Here is an 18247-nt window from a genome sequence, read left to right on the forward strand (position 1 = left end):
CTGTCGTCTGGATTTGACAAACTTTCTTAAGGACTGTAGCTGTTGGATACATGGGCTTCGGTCATTTTATCTGTTGTCTGGGGGAGCGTGGACTGTGGCTACAGACTATACTGGTGGGAGATACGAAATCTCTGGGCCAACAAGAATTTGGGAGACAGTGAGTATCACATGGTACCGGTGTTGTGGGATTACCGGCCCGGTGGAGGGGATCTTGTGGACTGTGGTCAATGTATTTTGGCTATCTACTCGCAGTTGTTGTAAAATCATGGATGCAAGGAATAAAAAATAGTTGCGTCTTTAATCTGCCTAGGGGATTATTACAACCCACAACCTCAGATCTTCACAAGTGGTGGCAGCGCTGGGATCACCTAAATCTGGACAACATACCATGGAAAGTTACTGAGCGGTGACTTGGCAGAAGAGATGGCAGACTCCATCTACAAGAGGCTCAAGAAGGAGGAGCTGAGAGTGGTTACCGGAGGACTACCAGGTGACCCAAATTCAACTCTTGGACAACTGGAACCGTGAACAACCACATGAAGAGGTCAATTCAGACGTGGAGGAGGGCATCTCTGTGGAGGGACCACAGCCTAGGGCTGTCATCCAGATGGTGAAGGATCGACTGTCTGAGGTGAGGCGGATGCTGGATGCGGTAGGAGAGCGGGCCACGGAGATAGAGTGGGCGGCAGTGTTAAGCACGTATCTGGGTGTGCATGTAGCAGTACCCTTACATGCCCCAGTATAGAGGACAGTGGATAACAGGAGAGAGGGGCCTGCATCTTTAAGGTACCGGGAAATACCACAGTTGAATGAGGACACCTCAGATATTGATGAGCATCTCCGGAGGAAGTTTCAGGAGACTGACAAGCCCGGTGCACACACTCATCGGGAGTTTGCCAACACACTACGTATGGCATGCAATCAACGGCTAGAAGGACTGGGGGACTCAGGAAGCAGAACATGTCTTGGATATAATCATACTGGAACAATTTATGTCCAAGCTCCCAGGTGACTTAAAAGAATGGGTGGTGGATAAAAAAACACTCAGGATGGATGAGGGTGCAAGATTGGCTGATGATTGGTCTGCTAATTGACCAGGGCTATGTAGAAGTACAGCCCCAGCGACTCGGTAACAGGAGCTTACAGGGCAGCCAGCGAGACCCATGGACCGGTGAGAGGAGGAACTGTGGGGATTTCGGACTTAACAAAGAGGGGGAGGTTTTCCAAGCCCTCAAGTAGGGCCAGCATCGGGGCGAGGAAGGTTAAGTTGCCATAACTGTGGAAGCATGGGACACTTTGCCAGGGAATGCCGTTAACGTTCTAGCCCTGTCACGCAAGGTGTGGGAAAGACTTAGTGCAACACAAAGGGAAGAGGGAAAGGGAGCCCAGACTCTAGGGAAAGGGGGGAAAGTGGAGACCTCCTAGGGGAGACAGGAAGACGCTAGATCAACCTAATGTCCCTGTATTGTCTCTTAACCAATCGCCGCATGCGTACCCCCACCTTGTCTTTCCCTGTTGTTTGGCTCAAGGTAGGGAAGGGAGGAGATGAGCACTAGTTGATCTCCACTAAACACTATAGACAACAAGGAAGGACAAACAGGGGAAAAGTGCTTAGCTTTAGATGACTCCAGACAAATACACAAACATGTTCTCGAGCTCCAGAGAAGAAAAGGTATCTTCTCTTGCTAAGCCTTCACAAGGAATAATGAATATCGCCGGCACCTCCCTCTAGAATACACCAGTTATTTAAACACACAGGCCAGGGAGTTAATTAGCCAGAGAGAGGTAGCCGGTGGGTCCTAGAGACAGCCTCTAAGAAGATGTCTGTAATGCCAAATGTAGAGATCTCCTGAAACCAACTTCAGGGTGACTGTCTGTCACCTCTGACTCACCCGTGACAAACCCACATCATGCACATTCCCAACCGGTGAACACTGTGCTGCAATGGGGCTGGAATGCTGTGGGAGAGCGGATCACACTACCCCAACAGGAAAAGAAAGTGGCATATGTGGTACAATACAAGTCTCCCAGACTTGATGGGACATCCCATTGACAATGCACCAGCACTTGCAGCCGGTCTGGGTAGAGGGCATAGAGGTTGTGGGACTTCATGACTCTGGAGCCATAGTCATATTGATCAAAGACATCTAGTACCGGACTAATGTATTGTTCCCGTCAACCGTATGTTAGTCAACGTAACTGGAAGAGAATCTTTGAAAATTCGGAGGGCCCGACTACATTTAGACTGGGGTCACAGTCATGGAATGGTGGATGTAGGAGTAGTGCGGCACCTACCAGTAAATGTGTTGCTGAGAAACAATCTGGTTTGCACAGAATGCAAAAAAACACAAAACTTGAGCTTGGTTTAAGTTGGTATACTTGCATGTTCAAAATGGCCATAAATCAGAGAAAACCTACAAGAAGCATAATGAACATAAACCCTGCTGTAAAAAAAGGAAAAGTGCATTTAAATAAAATAGGGTTCTTAGTAACGATGTTTTTGATCAAAAATAGCATGAAAGCTTTCCCACCGCGGTAAGATGAACCCAGTCGGGATAGTCCTACTCTGTGTAATATTAAAAACCTTACCATGTGTCAAAGTTGACCTCAGTGTGTGAATAAGGGCAGACAATGGACCGGGTCCCAAACGGTGGACACCTGCCATGGGAATCTTTAAATGTATTTTCCAGCCTAAAGAAGGGAGGCCACACACTGGTTTTTACACAGAGTGCAAAAAATACAAAGAAAAAACACAAAATTTGAGCTTTGTTTAAGTTGGTATACAGTGCCGGCACCCAGCGTCCCAAGGGGCATATGCTCTTTTGCCGTCCAGCCCGCCCATAGGTCTAAAGAACAGACTGCAGTAGCACAGGGAGATTGTCTCCCTGCTCTACTGCGGAGATGAACTATATCAGCATGCACAGCACGCTGATATAGTTAAGTGTAGTGTAGCTCCGGGTGGGACCCTCTGACCACAGGGCCAGGGCAACCGCACCCTCTGCCCTCTAGGTAGATACGCTACTGGTCCCATTAGATCCTTTTGGTTTTTTTCTAATAAAAACATGGTGGCATTTCCCATAATAAATTATGTATACTAATTGTGTTCTTATTTGACTTTCCTATATTTTCATTTGCAATATAGTTTGATCTCTATTTTGTGTGTGTGTGTTTTGTTTATATGAATTTTATTGTATCACATGCTTGGATTTGTAATTTGGTCTTTTTTTCTTTTCTATTTTTTGTTCATTACATTGTTCTAAGTCTGAACAAGGTCTTGTTGACTAAACATATTTTTTTTTCTTTTTGGATTGTGATTCTATAACAGAAATAAAAATAATTTTTATTATTATAGCGCCAACGTATTCCGCAGCACACATTTAGAGGAGATTTATACAGACAAGAAAAACATTATAGAGTAAAACATAACTCCACAGATACCAAAAGGAGTGAGGGCCCTTACGCAAGCTTACAGTCTATGAGGAAATAGGGAACAAACGAAAGATGAATGATAAAAAGTGCTTGTTTTGTACTGTCCAGCCATAATATACTAAATAGGGTACTCGTATAACACTGCATGAACCGGTCACCAGCCAGTATGTGTACAGTACAGACACAGAGGGCTATTAAGTGCATGAACGGTGTGTGAACAGATGCTACGAGGATCATGATTTTGAAGGAAATTTAGAATGGGCAAAACAGGGATAGTTAGATAAGTGATAAGTCAAAATTATTATTAAAATGATTATTCCCACCACATATGAGGTAAATTGGGGGCTAAAGCAACACTTTGGTTAACACACTACAGGCTGATCCAACTTTGATGTAATGTCCTTAAAACAAGTCAAAATGAGGCTCAGTATTGTGTGTGGCCTCCACGGATGGTCTCCTGTGGGATCTCCTCCCAGACCTGGGCTTAAACATCCGCCAACTCCTGGACAGTCTGTGGTGCAAAGTGATGTTAGTGGATGGAGCGAGACATGATGTCCCAGATGTGCTCAATCGGATTCAAGTCTGGGGAACAGGCGGGCCCGTCCATAGCTTCAATGCCTTCATCTTGCAGGAACTGCTGACACACTCCAGCCACATGAGGTCTGGAATTGTCCTGCATTAGGAGGAACCCAGGGCCAACCGCACCAGCATATGGTCTCACAAGGGGTCTGAGGATCTCATCTCGGTACCTAATGACAGTCAGGCTACCTCTGGTGAGCACATAGAGGGCTGTGCGGCCCTCCAAAGAAATGCCACAACACACCATTACTGACCCACTGCCAAACCGGTCATGCTGAAGGATGTTGCAGGCAGCAGATCGCTCTCCACGGCGTCTCCAGACTCTGTCACTTCTGTCACATGTGCTCAGTGTGAACCTGCTTTCATCTGTGAAGAGCACAGGGCGTCATTGGCGACTTTGCCAATCCTGGTGTTCTGTGGCAAATGCCAAGTATCCTGCACGGTGTTGGGCTGTGAGCACAACCCCCATCTGTGGACGTCGGGCCCTCATACCACCCTCATGGAGTCGGTTTCTAACCGTTTGTGCAGACACTTGCAAATTTGTGGCCTGCTGGAGGTCATTTTGCAGGGCTCTGGCAGTGCTCCCTCCTGTTCCTCCTTGCACAAAGGCAGAGTTAGCGGCCCTGCTTCTGGGTTGTTGCCCTCCTACGGCCCCCTCCACGTCTCCTGGTGTACTGGCCTGTCTCCTGGTAGCGCCTCTAGCCTCTGGACACTACGCTGACAGACACAGCAAACCTTCTTGCCACAGCTCGCATTGATGTGCCATCCTAGATGAGCTGCACTACCTGAGCAATTTCCGTGGGTTGTAGAGTCCGTCTCATGCTACCACGAGTGTGAAAGCACAACCAACATTCAAAAGTGACCGAAACATCCGCCAAAAAGCATTGGTACTGAGATGTGGTCTGTGGTCCCCACCTGCAGAACCACTGCTTTATTGAGGGTGTCTTGATAATTGCCAATAATTTCCATCTATTGTCTATTCCAATTGCACAACAGCATGTGAAATTGATTATCAATCAGTGTTGCTTCCTAAGCGGACAATTTGATTTCACAGAAGTTTGATTTACTTGGAGTTATATTCTGTTGTTTAAGTGTTCCCTTTATTTTTTTGAGCAGTGTATATATACATATACACTGCTCAAAAAAATGTATATGCAGTGTGTGTGTATATATATATATATATATATATATATATATATATATATATATATATATATATATATATATATATATATACACTGCTCAAAAAAATAAAGGAAACACTTAAACAACATAATATAACTCCAAGTAAATCAAACTTCTCTGAAATCAAACTGTCCACCCCCTGTCTCTGTATCGTCACCTTAGATGGCAGTTAGGATTAGTACAGTTTAATTAAATTAGGGATGCTTCCAAAGTAAACATTGACCGACCAAAGTATGTGATTGAACAATGCCTGAAAATTCAATGGCCGACCACAGTATGAAAGTAAACAGTGTCCTACAAATTCTTAGGTAAACTATTCCCGACCAATTCACCTCCCCCCACTGTTACTTTTGTAATGTGTATTTTTTTCATGAACATATGTCTTGCATTGGCGACATGTGTTTATGCTTTTGTGGTGGAAGCAAAGCTGAAATTTGAGATCCTGAAAAATGCAGCAAAATCTGCTTTTTGTAAGCAGCTTCTTTACTGCCAAGAGAATCAGGTATTGCTTGCAGAAAAAAATGCAGCAAAAACGTAACATGTGAACATAGTCTAAGGTGGCAGCAACAAAATTGTCATGCAAAAAAAAAAACCTCATACAGCTGCATTGATGTTTAAAAGAAAAAAAAGAAACAGGTTTTAGAAAAGGGCAGCACAAACAAACTTTTTTTTTTCTTTTCATTTCTTAAATACAAAAACTTTACATCAATGAAATCATTCTGATCTGAAGAATTATGTTGCCAGGTAATTTTTAATAAAAAAAACAACAAAAAATACAAAAAATAATTGCAAAATCACAATTTTTTCACCATTTCAACACCATTGCTTGAAAAAAAACTAGTGTTATTCAAAGCTCGAATTCATCCTACAAAAAAATACAGCTCTCATATGGCTATTGTGATAAAATAATAAAGTTAGGGCTCTTAAAGAAGGTTAACTACAAAGATGTACCCACATGGAGTCTCATTATAACTAGGTAGGCACTCAAATATTACAATGTGACAATAAGAGCCAAGGCAGAATGAAGCCCAAGTATTTATTTGAGTATTTTTTTTACTAAAATAATCTTTATTAACAATAGTAAATATATTAAAAGTATTATACACAGTAAATCAGAGTGCAACTAAAAAATGCTTCGTGTAGGGAATGCAGATACTAGTAACGTTTAATGACAAATTAGTACCATCCTGTAAACCAAGCACCCCTATGTACTTATTCAGATGTGTGGCTCTTACACTTGTATCCGTTAAATCATTGAATGTAAAATAGCCACAGTAGGTCTATCATCACCACATGGTGGTTCCATAGTGCTATGTGCTGGTCGAACATACAATGAGTTAGCTTTTGTACATCTATATTCTAAGGAAAGTGTTTGAAAATGTAAATAACTGCTACTTACTGATGGAATGCCCAAGATCTGTTCACCCAGCGGGCCCGACATGCGTTTCACCCATTATCTTCATCAGGGGTTGCCCTCTTAGACTGGTTTTCTGTATTTTTAAGTGTTGCTTGTGTTTTTCATTCACTTGCACATTGATGTTGTTATAAATGTTATATATTGTTAGATAAACATTTTCGCCATTGTTGTTTGTTGGTTTTTTATTTTGTTAAAAGGAAAGTGAATGCGGTGGAAAATTTTGAGAATTTTTTTTTGCCGGTTGACCTTATGAAGTCTTAAGTAAATATTTCATTAAATAAAAATAAATCATATTTCACAAAAGATTAGAGACTGGCACAATAAAACATGAACTTCAAAGTAGTTGTCTTCAACAGCAAAGTGAAAAATGTAAATAACACAAACCTTGATCCTGCGATCACTTAATCAGTTGATAATTGAATTTTACTACAATATTCTAAAATTTATAAATACTAGTTATTAATATAATTTCCAGGCTGTTGTATTGAAAAATAATATTCAGTTTTATTCTTGGCAGATGACTGCAGCAGCAGATTAGAGGAACATCTGATATTTTCAGCTTTTACAGTATATGATCATAGTGCCACGCTGGCTGCATGTGAAGAGCATGAAAGTATCATAGATGCATCTCCAGCCCTTCACAGTAAAGATTTTTCATGTGATCCTTTTCAACATCTCATATCTTCGGATCCATCACAGACTGTTAAGCAAAAGAAAAATAACAGAATGGATGGTGAACATCAAAGCACTCACACAAGAAAGAAGCCATATTCATGTTCAAAATGTGGGAAATGTTTTACTCGAAAATCACATGTTGTTACACATGAGAGAATTCACACAGGGGAAAAACCATTTTCATGTTCAGAATGTGGGAAATGTTTTATAGACAAATCAAATCTTGATAAACATCTGAGAATTCACACAGGGGTGAAGCCATATTCATGTCAAGAATGTGGGAAATGTTTTACAGTGAACACAACTCTTATTAACCATCTGAAAATTCACGCAGGTCAGAGGCCATATCAGAGAACTCGCACCAAAGACAATTCATTTTCATGTTCAGAATGTGGAAAGTGCTTTACAGAAAAATCAAATCTTATTAAACATTTGAGAATTCACACAGGTGAGAAGCCATATACATGTTCAGAATGTGGGAAATGTTTTATAGTGAAAGATCTTCTTGTTCAACATCAGAGAATACACACAGGGGAGACCCCATTTTCATGTCACATATGTGGGAAATGTTTTATATTGAAAAAACAGCTTGTTAAACATCAGAGAATACACACAGGGGAGAAGCCATTTTCATGTCACGAATGTGGGAAATGTTTAACAGAGAAATCAACTCTTGTTAACCATCTGAGAATTCACACAGGGGAGAAACCATTTTCATGTTCAGAATGTGGGAAATGTTTTACAGTCAAAGACCGTCTTGTTGCACATCAGAGAACTCACACAGGGGAGAAGCCATTTTCATGTTCAGAGTGTGGGAAATGTTTTACAGAGCAAACAAATCTTCTTAAACATCAGAAAAGACACAGGTAAGAAGCCATATTCATGTTCAGAATGTAGGAAAAGTTTTATAGTCCAACACCTTGTTAAACATCAGAGAACTCACCCAAGGGAAAAGCCATATTTATGTTCAGAATATGGGAAATGTTTTACAAAGCAAACACATCTTATTAACCATCAGAAAATACAGGGGAGAAGCGATTTTCACGTTCAGAATATGGAAAGTGTTTTAAAGCCAAATCAATTCTTGTTATTCATCAGAAAAGACACACAGGTGAGAAGGCATTTTTATGTTAAGAATATGTGAAATGTTTTAGAAAAAAAATGAAATTTTCTTGTACATCAAATAATTAACGCAAAGAAGAAGACATATTCGTGTTCAAAATGTGAAGAATTCTATGCAAACAAATCTTGTTACACCTGAAAGAAGTTACACAGGAAGAAACATTTTCATGTTCAGAATGTGGAAATGTATTGCACAGATATACAATCTTATTCCATATCACATAATTCACAAAGGGATCCAGACATTTTCTTTTTAAAGCCTTTTTATTGTCAAAAGGTAAAAGAAAAAATACAGTAGATACAGTCTACGAAAGAAGCGAATATAACTTACAATACTAACTGCTTTATAGTAAATATATGGAACTACCAATAAATATAATTTATTGAAAAACAAACGATACTTTTCATGCTCATGTATCAATCATATGAATAAAAATATTTCATATTTATAAATACAGTAGAGCTTCATTTTAAAGAATTTGTCCGATTCTGTAAGTGATCAGAACCATTGTCAAGTCAACAATCTGCAACGTTCCTGATAACGTACAGCATCGTCTTCTCATGGCTGATATCAACTCGGGTGCGAGAGGTGGTTGGACATCTGCATTTAAATTGTATATCCTTTTGTTGGGATCAGAACCTAAGAAAAAATACAGATCTAAAGTGTTGATCAGACTGGATTTACATTCCTAACAAGAATGTTATGCATTCATCTAAGGTTTAATTTTAGATTTTTGTTGTAACCATTTTTTTTAACCAATTGATGTTTCCTGCTCTGACTTTATTCCACAGATTGCTTTCTCATTGTAAAGAACTCTTGTCACCTATGAAGATTGAACATTTTTTTGCCCCAGATGAAGAGTGGGCCCCCTTATCTTTTAGAGGTAGTTTTAGAAAAGCTTTATGTAAGTTTTTTCTTTACTGGTTATTTATATACTTGTATAGGAAAAATATATCTTTTTAGCCAGTAGATAGGAAAATATTAAAATTTGAGTGTCCTCAATGGTTGACACCTTTTAACGGTAAATGAAAAGATAGTAAAACTCCTTATTTATGAACTGCTCCAATATTTACATCCACAATTGTTTCTCCTTTCCCATATTGATAGTTCGGCTTCACGTCAATTGTCTTATCTATTGCATTCTTCCTGTGCCCTGTTGTGTATAAAAATGTGTCTCTTCAGATTTTGTTATTCTATGCCTGTTGAAGAGACCTGAGTAGCCTAGAAAGCTTGCTATTTGTTACCATCTTCTCTGTTAGTTAGTAAAAGTTATCAACCACTGAGGCCTCTCAAACTTTAATATTTTTCCATACTTGTACAGGACATGTTAACCCAGTCCCACTTTTGATGTTTCTCTCAAAGACTAAATAAATTACATAATTTTAATCTTTCCTCCAAAACGAAAGGCACATTTATATTGACCGACTTCAGACCATTAAGAGACCACCAATCACCTATGTACAGAACAATCTTAATATGAGCATTCTGCACCCAGAGAATGTCCTATTTTTGGCAGTATATCGCCTGTTTACACAACTATTGTGCTGACAATAATGATTTTTTATCTGGACTAAATCCAATCACCATCGAATTAGCATTTTGCTTGTTTGTCAGAGGATTGCCGGAATGTTCACACTGACAGCATGAACTTTAAAATGAACTGTCAAGAGCTTATCAGCTCATCCAATCGTGCCCTTAGATTCTTTATGCTCCTTATTTAGCTTTTTTTTTGTACAAATACTGATAGATTATTGAGTTGTACCCACTTACAGTGCTGTGAAAAATGTTTGCCCCCCCTTCCTGATTTCTTATTCCTTTGCATGTCCGTCACACTTAAATGTTTCAGATCACAAAACAAATTTAAATATTTGACAAAGATAACACAAGTAAACACAAAATGCCGTTTTTAAATGAAGGTATTTATTATTAAGGAAAAAAGAAATCCAAACCACACAGAGCCATGTGTGAAAAAGTGATTCCCCCCCCCCCCCCCCCTTTAAATATAAATTAACTGTGGTTTATCACATCTTTGGGAAGCTGAGTTCAATTTCCCCAGCCTCACACAAGACTGATTACTGCCACACCTGTTCTCAGTCAGGAAATCACTTAAATAGGACTTGCTTGACAAAGTGAAGTAGGCCAAAAGATCCTCAAAAGCTAGACATCATGCTGTGATCCAAAGATATTCAGGAGCAAAGGAGAAAGATCTCAATTTCTTTCTATCAGTCTGGAAAAGGTTATATAAAGCCATTTTTAAATCTTTGGGACTCCAGCGAACCACAGTGAGAGCCATTACCCACAGATGGCGAAAACATGAAACAGTGGTGAAACTTCCCAGGAGTGGCCGGCCGACCAAAATTACACCAAAGCGCAGCAATGACTCATCCAAGAGGTCACAAAAGACCCCACAACAACAGCCAAATAACTTCTGGCCTCACTTGCCTCAGTTAAGGTTCATGACTCCACCATAAGAAAGAGACTGGGCAAAAATGGCATGCATGGCAGAGTTCCAAGACGAAAACCACTGCGGAGCAAAAATAAAATAAAGGCTCATCTCAGTTTTGCCAGAAAACATCTTGATGATTTCCAATACTTTTCGGAGAATACACTGTGGACTGATGAGACAAAAGTTGTACTTGATGGAAGGGCCTATTACATCAAGTGTAGAAGTAACACAGCATTTCAGAAAAGAAACATCATACCAACGTTAAAATATGGTGGTGGTAGTGTGATAGTCTGGTGCTGTTTTGCTGCTTCAGGACCTGGAAGTCTAGCTGTGGTAAATGGAACCATGAATTCTGTTGTCTACCAAAAAATCTTGAAGGAGAGAATGTCTGGCCATCTGTTCATGACCTGAAGCTGAAACGCACATGGGTTATGCAGCAGGACAATGATCAAAAACACACCAGCAAGTCCACCTCTGAATGGCTTAAGAAAAACAAAATTAAGACTTTGGAGTGGCCTAGTGAAAGTCCTGACCTTAATCCGATTGAGATGCTGTGGTATGACCTTAAAAAGGCGGTTCATGTTCAGAAACCCTCCAATGTGACTGAATTACAACTGACTCGCCCCCTGGGCCTGTGCTGTGCAGGGGGATACCCGGAGCCGGATTGCTGGGGGTTGTAATCTCAGTGTAGCGGTGACCCGGTCCGTGCCCAGGGCGGTCAAACCAGTGGCAGTCTATAGGTAAGAACAATGTCCGACTACGCCACCCGTGGATTGCGGTCAGTGGGGACCGCCGCTGCGCTGCCGACCGCTGAGGCTGATGTTGATGTTGTTTGCGCAGCCGAGTATGGGATAACTCCCCACGGGAGAAGTATTACCTCAGGGCAGCTAAGGTGGATGATGGGAGTGATGGTGTGAGCGTCCCAGTAGTAATGGTGCTGGTGTGGCAAGGAATCACAGAGACGTGTGGTGCAGTTCAGGGTCTTTACTGATGGTATAAAGCAGACCCTCCCGGGAGTACTGGTTAGCAGTAGGGGCCTGGTCAGTCTGTGAGCAAGCAGGATCTCCCCTGGCCAGGTGGAGTTGTAGGCCTCCCCGACTATCTGCACTCTTTCCTGGCTACCTTGCTCTATGCGGGTAGAAGTAGCCCACGTCCCTGAGTATACCGTGTGGTGCTCACCCGTATGGCCGGTGACTTGGGGCCTTCCGTCAGCCTTCGCTTCACGATGGCGGTGCTGGTCCCTTGCTTGTGACCATGCCTTTGGGTTTCTAAGGCCAGAGGACATGGAATCCCCTGCCGGTTGGATTCTGCTGCTGGACCTGGATGTCCCCACAGCCTCGGACTCCGTGTCCGGTATTAGTGTCTTCAGCCAAGGCGAGCTCTCTAGCTTCCAGCCTCTGGCACTCGCTCCTGCTCCTACAGAGCTCCTGTTGTCACTTTCCCTCTCCAGGCTCTGACTAACCTAATCCCGCCCCAGACCCAGTTTATAAGGGCAGATTCCTCCCCTCCCAGGTCTGGGCGGGCAGTGTTGCATGCTTAGGGCTCCTGACCAGAGAAACCTCCCACTTGCTCTCAGACATAATATCTCTATTACTGTGGCAACCAGACCCCTGGGTGTCACATTTCCCCCTAGTAAATTTTAGTACTCCGGGACTAAACACATTTTTTTAAAGAAACATAAATACAGGGTATAACAATAACACAATAACATATTTACAAGAAGCTTTAGTTCTTTAAAGGTCACGGCGTGTCCGCAACCGGGTGTCCATATCACCCAAGGTGAAGCTTTAAGCGAAGTAGGGGACCTGTCCAAAGCAAACCCCTTGCGTTGGCCCTGGGCATGGCTGCAAGGCTGGAGCTAGCTACTTTGGGCCGCAAGTAGGCCACACCAGACAGGTTTTCTCTTCCGCGGCCGTCTTCACAAGAGGCACCAAGGTGCAACTATCTACAAAACTGTTCCGGTTATCCAGTGTCCATAACCTGTTAGTCCAAATAAATCTGCAGGGTAACTGAGAAACATAATTAATAACAGGCAACAAACATAAACCATAAACAGTTAAACAGATAAATTCACAGTGCATTAGTTTAGATTCTCCAGCGAGCGGGCATCTGACCTCTAGTGACTGTAGTGGACCTACGGAGCTCATTACTAGCAGAGGGTTGATTCTCCTGGGCTGCTGGTGTGGACTCTTCTGCCTCCTGGGCCGGCTGCTCTTCCAGCTCTACCTGGTCTTCTGTAGGCACTTGAGGGGCTGGCTGGAGAAAGGTGAGGACGGGCACCACGATAGCGTTGTTTACTTGCGTCCAGGACCGGGGAAAGTCTCCGAGTACGGTGGTGATCATTTCCTCCTTTTCCTCTACTGGTTGAGGGTCTTCTTGATCTTCATCCGTGCTTTGCAACTTCTCGGGGCACTTTTTCAGGTGGTCTCTGGAGACGGTGGCTGTGGTCTCTCCTCCATCCTTGCTGATGACGTACACCTTTGGGTTATTGTGGCTTGAGGGCAGTATGGTGTACGGGTCCTTTTCCCACTGGTCGTCCAACTTATGGAGCCGCCTTTTTCTTTTCAAGACCTGCTCTCCAGGTACCAGGGGAACAGCGGGAGCATGTTGGTTATAAGTCCTCTCCTGCCTTTCTCTTGATTGACAGAGACTTCGCTCGACGCTCTCCTGTACTTTCCGGTACTGCTGCTGCCGTTCTGTGTCCCAGTCTGTCTCCGGCGAGGTGTCCTCGGGTATCAGGACTCCCATATCCAGGTCGACAGGCAGCTTACCAGGTCTTGCTCTCATTAGGTAAGCCGGGGTACAGTTGGTGGAACCTACTGGGATGTGGTTATACAGGTCCACCAGATCGGGCAGTTTCTCAGGCCACAGACTGCGTTCTTCCAGGGGCAATGTTTTTAGCAGATCTATCACCACCTGGTTCATCTTCTCGCAGAGTCCATTGGTTTGGGGGTGATAGGGCGTTGTTCTTATCTTCTTGCAGCCATACAGGTTGCAGAACTCCTGGAAGACCTCCGCTTCGAAGGCTGGTCCTTGGTCCGTCAGCACTTGGTCCGGGTACCCGTGTGGGCGGCAGAAGTGCAGCTGGAAGGCTCTGGCTGCTGTCTGAGCCGTTAAGTCTTTGACAGGGACCACCACCAGGAATCGGGAGTAGTGATCCACGATGGTTAGGGCGTAGACATACCCGCTCTGCTTGGAGCCAGTTTAACATGGTCCAGAGCGACCAGTTCCAGCGGCTGCCTGGTGATGATGGGCTGCAGGGGAGTCCTCTGGCTGGCACGGTCCCTTCTTCTTAGATTGCACGGGCCACAGTCTCTACACCACCTCTCAATGGCTCCTCTCATGCCTATCCAGTAGAACCGTTCACGCAGCAGGAACTCCAGCTTCTTCCATCCAAAGTGCCCGGCTCCATTGTGGTAGGCCTCCAGCACCATAGCCGCATCCCGTCTCGGTACCACCACCTGCCAGATCAGCTCATGTGTCCGGGAATTGACCATTCTGCGGCACAACTTCTCCTTGTAGAGGAACAGTCTGCTCTTCTCCGTCCACAGTTGCTTGGTCTCTTCCGGAGCGTCTGGGTCTAGGCGGGCGTCAGCCTGGGTCAGCATCTCCTTCACCAGACGGACTGCGGGGTCACTGTCTTGCGTCTCCGCCCAGTTGTAGTGGGGTAAGGGGTTGAACGTAGCGGTTCGCTGGCCCCTCACACGGTGGGAATACTGGGTAATCCCATGAAGGTGAAACGCAGGGAGTTCGATCTCTTCCAATTCTTCTGGATCCTCCCCTTCGTCAGGTAGGTTTGGCATCCTGGACAGGGCGTCCGTGTTGGTATTGGAGCGTCCTGCCCGGTATTTGATGGTGAACTCAAAATTGGACAGGCGGGCCATCCATCTCTGCTCCAGGGCACCCAGTCTTGCAGTGTCCAGGTGTGTCAACGGGTTGTTGTCCGTGTACACGGTGAACCTGGAAGAGGCAAGGTAATGCTTGAAACGTTTGGTTTCTGCCCACACCACTGCCAGGAACTCTAGCTTGAACGAGCTGTAATTCTCAGGGTTTCTTTCCGTGGGTCGCAGTTTTCGGCTGGCTTAAGCAATTACCCGTTCTCTCCCCTGCTGGATCTGGGACAGTACGGCTCCTAGCCCGATGTTGCTTGCGTCCGTGTAGAGGATAAAGGGCTGGCTGTAATCAGGGTACGCCAGGATTTCATCCCCCATGAGGGCCATCTTCAGCTGGCGGAAGGACTCCTCTTCCAGCTTTTCCCATTTGAAGGGTGGCTTCTGGTATTTGGCCTTCCTGGACTGGCCTATCAGGAGGTCCTGCATAGGAGCTGCCTTCTTGGTAAAACCGGGAATGAATCTTCGGTAGTAGCCTACCAACCCGAGGAACTGCCGCACTTCCTTTATGCTGGATGGTCTTGGCCAGTCCTTAATCACGGTGATCTTGTCAGGGTCAGGGGCTACTCCGTCAGCACTCACCACGTGTCCCAGGTATTGTACCTTTGGTTTCAGTAGATGACACTTTGAGGGTTTTACCTTTAGGCCATAGTTTGCCAGGGCTTCAAACACTTCTGCCAGGTGTTCCAGATGGTCCTCATAGGTCTTGGAATAGACGATGACGTCGTCCAGGTATAGTAGGACCGTCTCGAAGTTCCGGTGTCCCAGACAGCATTCCATCAACCGTTGGAAGGTTCCTGGTGCGTTGCAGAGCCCGAACGGCATACAGTTAAATTCGCTGAGTCCCATCGGGGTGGTGAATGCGGTTTTCTCCCGGTCCGCCTCTGCTACAGGAACCTGCCAGTACCCGCTAGTGAGATCCAAAGTAGAGAAGAAGTTAGCAGATTTTAATGCAGCTAAGGACTCTTCTATCCTTGGTAACGGGTACGCATCTTTGTGTGTGATACGGTTGACCTTCCTGTAGTCTACACACATTCTCATGGTGTTGTCTTTCTTTTTCACTAAGACTAGTGGAGCTGCCCAGGGGCTACAGCTGTCCCTAATTACCCCAGCCTCCTTCATGTCTTTTAGCATCCCCTTGGCGTGTTGATAGTGTGCAGGGGGTACGGGTCGGTATCTCTCCTTTATGGGAGGATGGTCTCCCGTGGGGATGTGATGTTCTACCCACTTTACTCGCCCGAAGTCTAGCGGGTGTTTACTAAACACTCTCTCGTACTCTTGAACCACCCGATAGACTCCCTGTTTTTGGTGTGAGGGAGTGGAGTCAGTACCCAAATGCAGTTGCTGACACCAGTCCTCCATTGGTTTCTTAGAGCCGTTACCTTCCTCTGGTTGAGATGGAGGCAAGGGTTCCACGGCCTGTACAGAGTTCTGGTTGATGGTGAACAATTTGGCTAGCGTGGCATACTGGGGCAGGTATACTTCTCTCTCCCCGATATTAATGATGCGGACGGGCACCCTCCCATGGCGTACATCGACCACCCCCCGTGCTGTCAAAATGGTGGGCCTACTGTCTGAGTAGACGGGTTCTACCATTGCTTGGTAGTCTCTACCTCTTAGACCAATAGCTGCCCGGCACCAAATCATCATCTCACTTTTCGGGGGCATGGCAATAGGGAACGGGTCACACATTCTCACGCTACCTATCTCACCACCAGATAGTTCCACTTGTTGCCGCTTCATCAGTGCCCGGATCTCTTTCTGGAGCACACGCTGCTGGCTGGAACTGGCGTTCTTGGCAACCTGTTGCAAAATAAGAATCACTTCTGCAAGACAGTTTTCAATTACGTTAGTACCTAGGGTGATTTTTGGGTGACTCTCGCGACGGTCAATGTCCACAATGATAAGTCCTTGTGCCGGCAGTTCAACTTTACCGACCTTGATGGTCATTTCCTTAAATCCTATCTGGCACGGGCTGACCATTGCTGGCGATAATGCTCAGGTCGTCATCTGGGTAGCGGGTTATGTCCGAGTCATTCCAGTACTGCTTGAAGAGCACGTACGGGATGGTGGTGACCTGTGACCCAGTGTCTAGTAGGGCACTCATAGGAATGCCATCCAGTACCACAGGCAAGACCGGACGTCCCCCTACGTATTTGTCACGCCAGTTTGATGGGCCTGATGATCTTATGCTTGGGGGTTGGCCCTCTACCCCAGGTTGTGCCCGTTTAAATGACAGTACCTTGCCATATGTCCGGGTTGATTGCAGCGGCGGCCGATGGGTCGTCCGTCCTCGTTGTATCTGTCGCTGGGTCTTCCTCTGGCCGGTGGGGTCCTCCTCAGTCGGCGCCATGGGACGTCCTCCGGTCCGGATGCCAGCTGGATCTTTTCCGGAGAAGAGACCTGTAAAGACTGCACAGTTCTGGTTAGCGCGGCAACACTCTTAGTCAGCTCTTGGACCTGGTGGTGCAGGTCTGTTGCCGGGTCATTGTTCAAGGCCTGCGCATCAGCTCCCACAGGACCTGCAGACAAGGGCGCCGTCTCCTGGTGGTAAGTGATAGCAGGGCTCCTGTGGGTCACAGCGCCACCTGGTGCCGGTTCTCGGAGCACCCGGATGGCTCTGTCCTTGAACTGTGCAAAGTCCAGGTCAGGGTCCTGTAAGGCCATTGCTCGCAACTGGGTTCGGTTGGCATTGCACAGTAGACCCTCAATAAATTGTTCGGTCAACAGCTTGTCTTCATTTCCCATGCTGTCAGGATCTGCCTGCTTAATGGCTCTCAGGGCCTCTTGTAGGTTTAGAGCATAGTCTCTTATACTCTCATGTGCCCGTTGTTTGCACCCGTAAAATCTTAGTTTTATCTCGGCTGAGGTGCGGGTGTCAAATGTGTCTTTCAGACGGGCTAGTATCTCTCTGACAGTCCTCTTCTTCCCAGGTGACCAGGACTTTACCTCCCTTTGGGCTGCCCCGATTAACTGGGCCACCAGGATGCTCACTTTTTGCTCTTCTGTGAGGGGGTACACCTGGAAGAGGCTATCCAGTCTTTCTCTAAAGTCATTTAGAGTATGTGACTCCCCTGAGTACTGGGGTAGCCAGGTTGCCCCCGGGATATAGGGCATAGTGAATGGCATGACCGCTGCAGCGGTTTCGCTGGCGGTGGCTGTGGCAGTGGAGCTCCCCTCAGTGTCCGACATCCCCCCTAGTGGACCGTGGCCTACCTTGCGATGCTCTTCTTCCGTAGGCCGCGGCTCCGCAGTCGATCGTCGGGGTTGAGGACCTGGCGTCGCGCTCCGATGACGTCAGCGTCGCTCTTCCTTCCTTCCAGGACCTTACGCAGCGTCGGAGCGTGGGGCGGAGCGTGGGGCGGAGCTTCGGATCTCACGCGCTTTCGGCGTCCATGCCCCTCTTCTTCCCGCGCGGCGTCCCGAAGATGGCTTCCGAAGGCGGGAAGCAGCTGCGGATGGCGGGAAGAAGGCAGAAGACGGCGGGAAACGGTCCAAGATGG

General features: G+C 45.4%; 2 protein-coding genes across 2 annotated transcripts in view; both read left to right on the top strand.

Moving 5' to 3' along the window:
* Positions 1–8860, top strand: part of LOC141272037 (uncharacterized) — a 234212-nt gene extending 225352 nt beyond the window's left edge. The window contains exon 10 of the mRNA XM_073682327.1: positions 7350–8860. Within this exon, the coding sequence (XP_073538428.1) occupies positions 7350–8155 (806 nt within the window). The 3' untranslated portion in view covers positions 8156–8860. The remainder of the gene's footprint in view (positions 1–7349) is intronic.
* LOC141271986 (uncharacterized) overlaps positions 1–18247 on the top strand; it is a 1184418-nt gene that overhangs the window by 57405 nt on the left and 1108766 nt on the right. The window lies entirely within an intron of this gene.

This window comes from Phyllobates terribilis, unplaced genomic scaffold (genome assembly GCF_046119375.1).
Source record: "Phyllobates terribilis strain yellow unplaced genomic scaffold, ASM4611937v1 Scaffold_5__5_contigs__length_657084704, whole genome shotgun sequence".
NCBI lineage: Eukaryota > Metazoa > Chordata > Amphibia > Anura > Dendrobatidae > Phyllobates > Phyllobates terribilis.